The 12,863-nt window shown below is 49.6% G+C and overlaps 1 protein-coding gene across 4 annotated transcripts in view; it reads left to right on the top strand.

Moving 5' to 3' along the window:
- Positions 1-12,863, top strand: part of PLEKHA7 (pleckstrin homology domain containing A7) — a gene marked incomplete at both ends in the record, with an annotated part of 209,079 nt that overhangs the window by 168,787 nt on the left and 27,429 nt on the right. For all 4 annotated transcript variants that reach the window (XM_084238017.1, XM_084238016.1, XM_084238015.1 and 1 more), the window contains 3 exons: positions 6,191-6,713; positions 7,210-7,296; positions 9,912-9,965. In XM_084238017.1, the coding sequence (XP_084094143.1) occupies positions 6,191-6,713; positions 7,210-7,296; positions 9,912-9,965 (664 nt within the window). The remainder of the gene's footprint in view (positions 1-6,190; positions 6,714-7,209; positions 7,297-9,911; positions 9,966-12,863) is intronic.

The raw sequence follows: 12,863 nt of genomic DNA, 5'->3' as shown, positions 1-12,863 counted from the left end.
CCTCGCCGGTGGCCGGGGAGCAGCCGGGAATCGAACCAGCGCTGCAGAGGCTGCAGGCAGCTTCGCAACCCAGCGCTCAACCGCTGCGCCACCGGGGAGGCCCACCATAGATATTTTGATGTATCTCAGTTCTCTTTCCTTATCGGCTCATAGATATGTCACTAATTTGAAATTGCATGGAAAACTCCACAGTATGGATCTTCAATGATCTTTATGCCATTTCCTTACTGATGTATATTAGATTGGTTGATTATAAATCTTTGCTATTACCAACTGCTGCAGTGAATATCCTTGCCCAATTACCTTTATACAGGTGCAAAAGAAGTATTTGGGGGACAAATTACTTGAAGTAGAATTTATAGAAACACACTTATATAAAATTATGTATACATATGTACATAGGCGTGTATACACACACCTATGCATACATAAACACACGTATATGATTTTAGTTTTAATAGATATTAGAAAATCGTCCCAAAGATGCTGTGCAGTTTTTCCTCCACCAGAAGTATCCCTGTTTCTCCACATCCATATCAGCACTAAGAACTGTTTCAGCTTAACTCCTTACACTTGTGATAATATGGAGGATGGTTTAGTTGGAGAAGAATCTGGGAAGAGAAAATGATCAAGTATAAATGGTCATGGGTTCAGGAAAAGGAGGAAGACCCAAAGAAAAGCAGTGCTGATGTGAGGTTTGTGAGGGAGAGGATGGATAGGCGACCTAGATGTTGAGGTTGGGTAGGTTATCAGACGTGGTAAACAGGTTTATTTAGTGCTAGCGGGGAGTTAAAGTTAACATTCAAGTTTGACTTTGCTACTAGCTAGCTGTGTAAGCATGCACGAGATGTGAGCCTAGGAAAGAGAAATGTGGTCCCTGTGGAGTGTGCAGGTGGAGATGGCCAGTGGTTATAAGAACTGTGGGTTGAAGTTAGCAAGAGATTTGGAAATCATTGCCCTAGAAGGGTAACTGATGCCCAAGTAGAGTGGAATGTTTAGAGCAGTGGTTCTTAATCCCAGCTGCACAATGTGATGATTTGAGACCCCGCTCCACAGATATTGATTTAATTGATCTGGGGCAAGGTCAAGGCAGCTCTAGTTTTAAAAGTTAGGAATGATGGCATGTGAGGGAGGTTTGACATTTACTGAGGCCTTGGGTTTTATGCCCAGAAATCTGAGTCTGTCGATCTGAAAGGGGTCCGGCCTGGACATCAGGAATTTTAGAAACACCCCCTTCTCCTAGTGATTCTAATGTGGGCCAGGGTTGAGAATCCCTATCTTAAAGTGAGCTGTAGCAGAGCCAAAGACAGAACCCTGAGGAACTCCAACCCAAGGTGTGGGCAAAAGAAGTTTATATAAAGCAGCAGAGCAGGAGAGGGAGAAGGAACCCTCCATCTGGTGAGGGGTTTTGTTTGGAAGGAGATGCTGCAACTAAGGTCTTCTACCTGGGGTTGGTGCCTCCTGAGAAGGCTGGACACTCTTAAAGGAGAGTCTAGAACCTCAGGGTCTCTACTCGCCTGCTGAGGCACTGAAGCCTTCGGATACCCTGAACTTCTTGATGGGTTTGGAGGGACAGACCTGAATTTTCCCTTTTAATAGAGCTAGAATTTTTTTTTAAAGATTTATTTATGCATACAAGAACTGGGGTACAGGCCAGAGGTGCGGGGTGTGGGGGGTGAGAGGATTCACCAGAGACAGAGTAGGGAACAGAACAGGCAGATGTGCTGAAATACACTGCTGAGGGGAGCAGTGGACAAGACATGAGGTCCGCTGTACCATGTGGGTAGCTCCCTGGCCATCCTGGGATCTCAGAGGCTGCTGGGATCTTCACAGTGCTGTGCTTAACCCCTTGCGCCACCAGGGAGGCCTGAGCTAGGATTTTAAAGTTAGGTGAGGCAGAGTGATAGGAAGGGAAGGTGGAAAGAAAGCAGAAAGATGGCACCAGCAGTGAGAATCCCTTTGTGGAAGGTGTGAAGAAAAGAATTTCAAAAGTTATGTGATTGATACACAATTAATAGTTGTAGGTGGTGAAATGCCTCTACATTTCTGGCAACCTACAGACCTATGTTATTCTGCAGTGATATGTATTTGGAAGAGTGAGGAGAGGGGGTGGGGCACAATGGGGAACCCAAGGATGAGAAGCCAATTGCAGAAAGATGAGAGGGCTGGGGAAGGTGTTGGAATGTCCCTAGAATGTGGGATGGGAGTTTGAGCCATTCTTATCAGAGAGGCAGGGTGACATCAGGCCTGTTGATGAAAACAATCTATTGGCCATGGAGGTCACTGAACACATGGTGAGGGGAACTTCAGTGTGGAGTTTGGAAGCAGATCTCAGTGGGCCAAAAAGTAAAAGTAAGAAATTAAAGGCAGAATATAGATTTCCTACCGTCTTGAGGAGAAAGATTTTAGTCTCTGAGTAAGCAGAGTCCTCAGTTTCTGATCTTTTATTTTTATCTTGAAAGGACTGCGTTGAGTTTTTTATTTTCCCTTAAAGGCATATTTATCTCTTGTAGTCTAATAATAAATAGATCTGGCTGCCTAATAAAGGAATCTTATTTATTTAAAAATATAGAAGATCGATCCCTCTGCTTTGTGCGTGATTAAGACTGTGCTCCTCTTACCAGATTGATCACCTTAGCTTTGGAAGGAGGGTTATTTGGACTGTAATATGTTCTCATATTCTTGTCTCTAATTCATACAAGGAATTGAATCCTTTAGAATGATAGTTTGTGGGAGACAGATTGGCTTTCCCTTAGAATCTTACATATTCTAAAATTGTCTTGAAATTTTAGCTTTCTAGCTCTGCACACCCTCCCCCCCAGGGTTTAAAGGAATGTATAATTGTAAAATAAAAGTGGGGAGGTTGAGTCAAGGACTCAACACTGCAACAAGGAACAGACTAGAAAGCCCTGCACAATTGATGTGGAAGTTAGGGTGAGGAATAGCCACATAAACAACTGGTTGTAAAAACTGATATGACCCTTTTGAAGCGTTCTATTAAAATATCCTGTTCAGTGCCTTTTGGAACAGGGAGGCCCCAAAGCCACAGAGCAGGGTATGCAGGCAGGCAACCTTGAGCCCTCTTCTGGGGGAAGTCTGGAGTTGTGATCAGTAAATGGATCTACTGTTCGGGTCAAAGCTGCTCTGCGAGCTTCTTCCTGTGCCCAGGGGGATCCTTGCATCATCTTGGAACTACCTCCTGTCCCTGTCTCCACCACTGATTAGTTACCATGGCTTAGCCTGGACCTAAGTTTCACTATTGCACTGGGTATCTTTGGGGTCACCCCAAATGGCCAGCATTGGGGGATGGCAGGCAGTGTGTAAGCACAGGGCATGGCTGGAGGAAGAACTCAGGGACTTGGGGCACTGTCCAGTGAGGGGAGACTCGCCATTCAGACACCTTAGGCAGGCATGGAGGGGGCTGCAGGGCCCTACAGAAGGGTGTGTAGGTGGGAGCACAGCTAGGACATGAATGCATAGTTTGCTTTTTGGTTTAGGCAGAGTTAACAATGGTTAATAAAGTCATAAACTCCCCAGGGGAAGCCCCCAGCCTGGTTTCTGCAGCTGCAACCTGTTTGAGGATTCAGGCCCCTTCATCAGAGCACAATCCCTTCTGATGTTGGGGAATCAGTGGGAAACCCTGCCACCTAGTGGCAAACAGACACATTAGCCAGGACAAGTCTGGTTGAAGAGATCTTAATATGACCTACCTCCTGCCGCTGCAAAGATGAGGATATAAAAGGAGAGAAGAAAGCTAACCTTTCCAAATGAGAACTGCTTTTTATCCTCATGACTATTTATTAGGCAGTCACCAGTGTCCCCATTTTATAGTAAGTAGAGGACATAAATGACACCTGAGGTCATGCACCTGGGGATGATTGAGATGAGTTTGAAAATAATTAACAGGCACTTCTCAAACTTTAGCCACCTGGAGGACTTGTTAAAACACAGGTGACAGGGCTCCATCCTCAGGGACCAAGTTTCTGACTGGCAGGTCCAGGGGTCTGAGAATCCGCATTTCTAACAAGTCCCCAGGAGGTGCTGATGCGGCCACTCTGAGCAGAACTGGCTTAGAACAGCTTGTGGCAAGTGTCTGCATCAAGGTTTGTTAGATAAAGGCAGAGCTAGGATTCCAACCCTGGCCTGTCCAATCCAAACACCTGTTTTTTTTTTTTTTACCATGTCATACTGCCTTGCATGTTAGACCTTTCAGACTTAACAAAACTCTGTATTTTGGGCCTTCACTGTGGCTCAAGGGGTTGTATTATGAAGCTGTTGGCAGCCACTGCACCATGAGTTCAATCCCTGGCCAGGGAGTTGACCCACATGGCGTAGCATGCCTCTCCTGTCTCTCCTGTGGCTCCCCTCAACAGTGTATTTCAATCAGTCTGCCTGTTCTGTTTCCCGCCCTGTCTCTGGTGAATCCTCTCACCACCCCCCTGTACCTCTGGCTTACACCCCAGCTCTTGTATGCATAAATAAATATAATAAATCTTAAAAAAACCTCCACACCTTGCCCCTTGATTAATTTTTTTCCTTCTCAGGAAAAAAAAAAAAAAAAAGGACAGGTTGATGGTAGTTTTCAGTCACACCCAGCTTGTGGCTGGAGTGTTTGCTGAAGGGCCGGTTATGCGTCAGGCCTTTTTCAGGCTGTGGACCACACCACAGAGCATGAGACACTGTTCTGACCTCCAAGGATTTATAGGAACTGGGAAGAGATGTCTTGCTGGTATGGAAAGTTATATCCATACAGGACCTTGGAAATGTTACGGGCTATTTGATAACCAGGTCAGAGCAGAGCAGGACCCTGAGGGCCCAGGTATTGCAGAAGCCTCCCTGGAAGAGCCTTCTCCTGGAAGGTCCTAGAGAATGAACCAGATGTGGATGAATTGGGCCAGAGGAGCCCACTACAGGTAGGGGGAGGGGAGAACCCAGAGAATAGTGAGTGGCAGGAAGAGACCACCAGTGACGTCCCTTTCATGTATCATAGGCCCCAGCTGACTGCCCTCATTTACTTCTGAGAGCAGCCCTAACAGACAGGTAATAATGTCCTTATGGTACAGGAAAAGAAGCTGAGGGCCTCCCCTGGTGGTGCAGGCGGTTGAGCACAGCGCTGTGAAGCTGTCCGCAGCCTCTGCAGCCCGGTTTGATCCTGGCTGGCCAGTGAGAATCCCACATGGCGCGGCAGACCTCTCCTGTCTCTCCCGCTGCTCCCCTCAGCAGTGTATTTCAGTCAGTCTGCCTGTTCTGTCCCCCACTCTGTCTCTGGTGAATCCTCTCACCCTCCCGTGCATCTGGCCTATATCCCGTCCTTGTATGCATGAATAAATAAATCTTAAAAAAAGAGAAAAAAGCTGAGGCTCAGGGCAGTCAGCTTAGTGGCCTGGAGTCACACAGCTAGTGGCCCAGGTGCAGGAGGCTGGGCAGGACAAGGGTGAAGCTGTCACTCAGGCTCAGCCAGCACATAAGAGGAAGCACCCCAGCCTGCCTCATCCTGCTCCCCATAGGAGGAGGACCAGTGGGGAAACAGCAGGACTGCAAGGTGGGTTGGGTCAGGGGCTCTAGAGCTCAGAGTGCCTAAGGAGTTTAGATTTTCTTTTCTAAGCAGTGGGGAGCTGTTGAAGTTTTTGGAGCATGGGAGTGTTTGACCAAAGCAGTTGACTGCATACAGTGTGGAAACTAGTTCGGAAGGTCTCAGTGTTGTGTGGAGGCAGGTAAATAATCGGCATCTGGACTAAAGTAGTGGAAAAAGAAAGAAATGGAGGCCAGCAACTCCCTTGAGGGACCTCCAGAACTTGCTTGGATATGGGTGGAGGGCAAGTCTTGGTGACCCGGAAAATTGTGAGGCATTTCCTCACTGCACCCCTGTTGGAAGAGTTGGAAGAGTTGACTGATGGCAGGAGGGCGAGGAGGAGACAGGTTTAATCACACTGCACTCGAGTGATGGGTGTGGGGCAGCCGAGTCAGCCCGTTAGGGAGTTGACATGTCAAAGTTCACGGACAAAAGTGGTTTTGGAGTTCTCTGCGAGGGGAGGAAGTGAGTCAAGTCCTGCATGTCTACTCTGGCTGCTCTTTGGGTTCTTACAGGGCTTCCTCACCTGCCTGGTTTTGTGGATTTTACTTTGCTGTTTCCAAAAGCCTGGAAGACGCTTGCTCAGTGGTCTTACCTGTCATTCTCTTTCCTCTGCAGCCTGCCCCTGGACCAGACCCTTCCTCGCCAGGGCCCTAGCCAGTCGCTGTCCTTCCCAGACAACTACCAGACTCTTCCTAAGAGCACCCGACACCCCTCGGGGAGCTCTTCCCCTCCACCCCGCAACCTGCCGAGTGACTATAAGTACGCGCAGGACCGAGCCAGCCACCTGAAGATGTCGAGTGAGGAGCGCCGGGCCCACCGGGATGGCACCGTGTGGCAGCTGTACGAGTGGCAGCAGCGCCAGCAGTTCCGGCACGGCAGCCCCACGGCACCCATCTGTGCTGGCTCCCCAGAGTTTATGGACCAGGGCCGGAGCAAGAGCATGCTAGAGGTACCCCGCTCCATCTCTGTGCCTCCATCTCCCTCGGACATCCCTCCCCCAGGCCCCCCAAGGGTCCTTCCACCCCGGCGACCACACACACCAGCAGAGAGGGTCACCGTGAAGCCGCCGGACCAGAGGAGGAGCGTCGACATCTCGCTGGGGGGCTCTCCCAGGAAAACACGGGGTCCTGCCACCAAGGTGAGGCTCTGCAGGCCCTGGCAGGCTGCTGGGGCCCAGAAGGAGAGGGTGCCCAGAGCCTTAGGTGGTTCGAGCACAAATTTGAGCAATTTGGAACGATAATGATAGTTTCTTTCAGGTGCTAGGTTTGTACTAAATGTCTTTTAATTCTTCCAGCAATGCTGAGGTAGGTGCTATTATTGTGCCCATTTCATAGATGAGAACACTTGAGACATTAAGAGACCAAGTAACTTGCACAGGGTCACACAAGAAGGAGTCTGCTCCTTGTGGCTTGGAAGGCAGGAAAAGATGTCTGTGTTCAGTTATTCTTAGTAAGTTTTAAGCTCTCACAGTTCATTGTTCTAATCTGGTGAGAAAGGCCCGTGCCCCCATTTTATAGATGAAAAATGTGAGGTTTGGGGAGGTGGGCAACCCAGGTAGTGAGTGGCCAGGTTCTAGCCACACTTTGGCCCCCTTGCTTGGCCCTCAGCGTGACTCCTCATGTTCTTATCTGCAGAACTTCTCTCACGTGGACCGGCGCACCATGCCCTCCATGGGTTACATGACCCACACCGTCAGTGCTCCCAGTTTACACGGAAAATCGGTAAGCAGCACGTCATTCTCGCCCCCCCACCTTCCCAGGTGAACGAGATGGTGCAGCCTGCAAAGGGCTGTCGCCTCAAGTCCCCCATCCCCCTCACTTCTCCCACTTTCCCCTCCCCCCCAGCTAATCCAAAGCAGTCTATGGAAATAAGAAATAAGGTAACTGAGACTCAGAGAAGGCCAGCGACTTGCTTTGGGGCCTCCCCAGGTCAGGCAAAGAGCTGGAGGGGGTGGGCGGGGCAGCGTGGGCTCTTCTCTTTAGGGCAGCATCTCATCTGCCACGTTTTCCAGCTACCTGCCATTCTTCTCTTAACTCCTTACTTCCCTGGTCTCTGATTCACTCAGTCTGCCTTCAAGGCTCAGGTCTGGGTGCGGTTGCACTGTTGGCTGCAGTTTCCTGAAAGAACAACTTCCTGCAGCCCCTTTCTGCCAGGGCCTTTATTTGTCTTAATGACGGAATTAATGCAGTAACCGCTAAGGGTGCTGCAGCAGTGCTGTCCTGGCAGTAGGGTGGAGAGTAATCATGGTGTCATGCTCCTGTGTGGCTAACTTCCTCATGATGTGTCTACACACCTGCAGCTGGAGGAGCTCTCGCTGCTTCTCACCCGCTTACGGCGGCACCAGGCCAAGTTGGCCAGTGTGCGAAATTTTGCCGTCGGCCAGTTACTGCAGCACCAGCTGACATTTCCCACCTACCAGGTCAGCGATGGTGGGCTCGCTCAGGGCCAGGCCACCCTGGGGGCAAGGGAGTGACATGTTGCCCTGTGTTCCCTCATGCCCGTGCTCTGTATTTGCTGTCTGGCTCTTTCCCATGTTCCCTGCCTGTGTGCTTCTGGATGCTGTGGCCACACTCTGTGCAGCAGTGGTGGGGTCCACTCCCCTGGCGCTGGGGTTGAGGCTGCATGTGGTGTGAGGCACCCAAACTGTGGTTTCTCTGCCTGTGCGTAGTGACTGGTGTGTGGTCATGTCTGAAGGGCTGTGCTGGCTGTCATCTTGTCACCACCGTGGACACTCCTTGGGGTGCTGGTGTGTCAGCCTGGAGGGAGAAGGCATAGTGGCCTCTGTCATCTAGACAGTGTCCTGCTGATGGACAAAGCTTCCTCACATCCCTCATCCTGGTGAACCTGAGAAAGGGTAGGATAGCAGTAATGACCACATGAGGAAGTGAGTCCAGCTGAGTCCTGGGGTCCCTCACCTAACGGCATGTAGGCTGGAGCCAAAATGTAAGTCCTATGCAGCATAGCATTCTAAACTTACTAGGACATGGGGCTTTGCTGGAAGCTGCAAAGGAATGACCAGGCAGTTGCTTTTCAGGTGTCTTAAATGGGTAAAAGAAGATGTTGGTCCACATGAGGCCGGTTCCTCCAGGCTGCACAGAAATAGACAGTGGACAGATGAAAAGGGAGGTGAAATTGTCTCCTTCCTTTCTCGTCCTGCTTAGTGAGACTGGAGGGAGTCAGAAAATGTATTTTGAAAAATGAATATAAGGGAACATGTGCAAAACCCTGGAGTTGTGAATTTGGGTGATTTTTTTACTAACATTTCTCCACGTTGTCCTTACTTCTGTGAAGAAATGTCAGATATTGGACTGCTTAGGGAAGTAGGGAAAGGTAAGGAGACAGTTTAGGGATAATAATAAGATCTTGTAAGCCACCAGTGTCCCCTCAGGCTTTCTCATGCTAAAAAGCACTGCCTAAATGTTTTGTATTGTTTGTGCATTTGTTTTACATTGGAGCTGTAAACAGGGCTCACCTTTCCAGCCCAGGCTTACCTTGGCTTGCTGAGAAGCCTTATAGTCTGCAGAGAAAGTGGAATCTGGACTGTTTTCCTTGAGCTTTCGTGGCTCTTCTGCCTCGCGGTTATCTTCTGTGATCTATTACATGGGAAGCACAAGGTCTAGGAAATCAAGGAGTCTTTCCTTAGTCGCACTGTCCTAAGTAATTACACTGAAAAACTGGGTAGACTGTCAGATGATAGAGCAGATAGGTCTCATCCTGGGACTTGTTGACCAGCTCTTGCCATAGTCATATTGACTCCATGCTGAGCAAAGGGAGCCAGAACTTCCAGGAGACTTCCAGTGGCTGCCCATGCTTTATCATTCTGGCTTCCAAAGTCAGAAGGGGCCTTCCTAGGCCTTCAGGGTCATCTCCCTGCCTCTTCAAGGTAGTCTTCCACACCCCTCAGGGGTCATTTTGCTTCATGCATGTGAATGACCCAGTGCAGAGGTCTGATGACAAGAATTGGAGCGTTGGGATTGCTGGGACCCTGACTTAGGGGTGGCATGGCCTCTTCCAGCTGAACCTCTCTAATTCTGTCTGGGGAGCTTATAATGGGCCTCCCTCTGCTGTGCTATCTCCCTCCCCCCATCAAATTGTCCTCTCAGCCAACAGGGGGACAAGCTGGCTCTCCCCACAGTGACCTGCCAGATCCAACATGCTGACAGAAGGCTCTGAGCTGCACTGAGATGTGGGCGCTTGGTCTGTGGCTCTGGATGTGTTCTGCTGTGGTCCCCGTCTCTGCCCCCCAGCAGCGGAACTGATTACCATGTGCAGCCCTGCGTTATGGAAACTCTCGGTGTTCATGTCTGACATTTTTCCCTCTGTGCTTCATTTGAAGGCTGACGATACCTACCTCCAGCTGAAGAAAGATCTGGAGTACCTAGACCTAAAGGTGAGTGACGTGTCAGAGGTCTTGCCTCCTGTGGACACTCCTTTTTCTGAGAGTGTCAGCTTCCTTGGAACCAAGCCCCGAGCCAAAGTCCACATGGGTCTTATCAACTCTGGATCCTGAACAGGGGCATCTCCTGTTGGGATCAGAAGGGTTTTATTTCTTACAGCCTCAAACTCTGGGCTCTCCTTAGGTTCCTGTGAATTCTGCTGTAAGGTCTCTGGTTTACAGAATGAGGGAATAAGACTTTGATCTCTTCTTGTCCTGAGGCAGAACCAAAAAGCCCCTCTAGATAATAACCATTCTCTTTTTCAGAGCCTCCAGTGGGGTGGCGGTGTGTTTGGTCCATAGAGTGTATGTTTTAAACCTCAAAGAGTTTGGTAGATTGTTTGCTTTTATTGCTGGTGGCGCAAGCTCCACAAGGAAAGATGTGGTCTGAGCTTTCAAAGGCAGCTCTCCCGCCCGCCTGTGTCTATGCAGGCTTCTCTTATAACAAACCTGGCCCTTTCAGAGGCAGGTCTCCAGCCGCCTGTGTCTATGGAGATGCCTCTCATTCTCTTTCTCCTAATAAATCTGTCCTTTTAAATGTAAAGAAAAAATAAAGTTGTCTCGCATTTCCATGTAGGAGATGCACACCGAGCCCCTCCCTGTAGGTGATAAAACTTCACAGAGAGAGTGAGAAAGCAGCTGGAGAGGCGAGAGGCATCCTGCCCAAAAGCACAGCTATTGTTCCATCTGCACAGCTCTGAAAGCTCCCACTGTGAAAAGCACTTCTTAGGCCTGAGCCATGAAATAGTTGGGAGGAATGTGACCTTTCATTAACTGTGTGTGAGAGGGCAGGCAAGAGGCCCGAGGGAGGGCACTCAGGCGATTGCCTTGGGGGCAGGCCTCTCCCCGGCCCCAGGGTACCTGGCTTGAGATATTTTTAACATAGGATTGTCTTCCAGCCTTGTGAAGCCTGGGTATCAACAGTAGATCCTCTGGCAGCAGATGGGGGAGGGGAGGAGTCTCTCCATGCTGAGGCAAGATCAGAGCTTTTGGTTAGGAATCAGCCAGTTCACTTATGTAGCTGTTGAACACTTGCTGTGTACCCAGCTCTGGAGAAACCCAGGGGGATGCATGAGAATAGCTGACACAGTGTGGCCTTGAACAACTTGCAGACAGTCTGGGCTAGGGAAGAAAACATCCCCAGATAAAATAGACTTGTTTATATTGAGTGTACCAAGACTTGTCTGGCAGTCCTCAGAGTGGAGATGGTGAGGATCACTGTGGGCTGCAGTGCTGGGAGGGCTTCCCGAGTAGGTGTCTTGTGCGTGCAGCCTTGAAGAGCCGAGGGTTTAGGTTGGTTGAGGTTAAAAAGGGAATGGTGAGAGACTAGGAAAGCTAGGGGTTGCGGGTGCAGCTAAAGCTGGCAGGTCTTTCAGGTTCCTGGTTCTACACCTGGGTTTGGAAAGAAAGGTGCAGTGAACAAGAATTAGACTTGTCCTTCAGACACAAGCCAAACAGGGGGGTTTGTAAAGGTCCAGGACATTTTCTCGCTTCCGTGGCAGTGGATCACATGGTCGGGAGTGCTGCAGGGTGGTGGTCAAGCTAAGGATACAGAGTGCTCACACGTGGCGGTGTGTGCCAACTGCAGCCAGGCCATGCTCCTGTGCCCTGAAAGTGTTACAGGGCAGCCCTGATACAAAACGGGGTGCCTGACTGTGGGTGCTCACCGGCGCGCTTAAAAGGACTTATCAATACTCTACTGCAGGCACACACGAAAGGTTAATAAAAGGTTTATTCACAAGGGAAGGGGAAATGAGGAAATGTACAGCTCAGGGAGAAAAGTGGGAGATAAAGTCTTAAATGCGTCCTACCCATTCCGTCGATCTGGAATCCCAAATGGCGCTCTGCGAGCTGGCCGTGAGCCTGGAGCCGTGAAGCCAGGAGGTGAGCGAGATAGCGAGCCCCCCCCAAGGCCCACGTGTTTGGTTTTTATACCCAACCTGGCTGCTTAACTCCACCCTCAGGTCCCAGCCACCTTCCCTTTGGTGGTGACAGGATTTGTCTTTCCCAGTGTCTTGATGGCTTTGGTCTGGAGTGGGGGTGGGGTCCACAAAGCCTGCATGGAATTAGCTCAGGACATCATTTCCCCCTAACAAAAGGACAGGGCCAGGTCCTGCCCTTGTGACCTGGAGCAGGGTCTTCCAGCACCGCTGTGATGGAGCTGCTGTCCCCAACCTCCCCGAGAGCCAGTCACCATGCCACCTGCTCATTCTTGTCACTCCCACCCCAGCAGAGCAGTGGGTACACAAGTATTTGTAGGGCATCTATGCCTGTGGGAGAGGCGTGGCTCCCCAGCCAGCACAGAGGCACCTTGAAATGCTCTTCAGGGTGCAGGAGAGAACTTAGAAGGTGCCTGAGTGGGACAGACAGTTCATCTGCCTTTGTATCTTTGTTTGTGTGGGCTAGATGTCTCTCTACGTTGATCCTGGAGGGAAGGAGTGCTTAGTTCAACACCATAGAATTTGAATTAAACCATGGAATATTACTCAGCATTCAAAAAAGATAAACACATGGCAATTTGCAGCAACATGGATGGCGCTGGAAGGGATCATGCGCAGCGAAATAAGCCAGAAAGAAAAAGAAAAATACCGGATGGTCTCACTCATAGCAGGAATCTAGACAACTTAAATAAAGGACCAGGAAAATGAATATAAGAAAGTGAAAATCAAAATCAACAAAAAACTATGAACCAGAGACACTTTTTCGGGGGTGGGGGGCGGGACGGGAGGGATTGGGGGGTCAGAATGGGGGGGTTGCAATTGTATGGGGAATATAAAAATAAAATTTATTATTTAAAAAAAAAAAAGAGCACCCCACAGAAGCTTAGTAACATTATGTGCAGTCACTATGTTT

Source organism: Talpa europaea (assembly GCF_964194135.1).
Source record: "Talpa europaea genome assembly, chromosome: 1".
Taxonomy (NCBI): Eukaryota; Metazoa; Chordata; class Mammalia; order Eulipotyphla; family Talpidae; genus Talpa; species Talpa europaea.
Note: the sequence above shows the minus strand (reverse complement) of the source record. Positions and strands in the feature narration are given on the sequence as shown.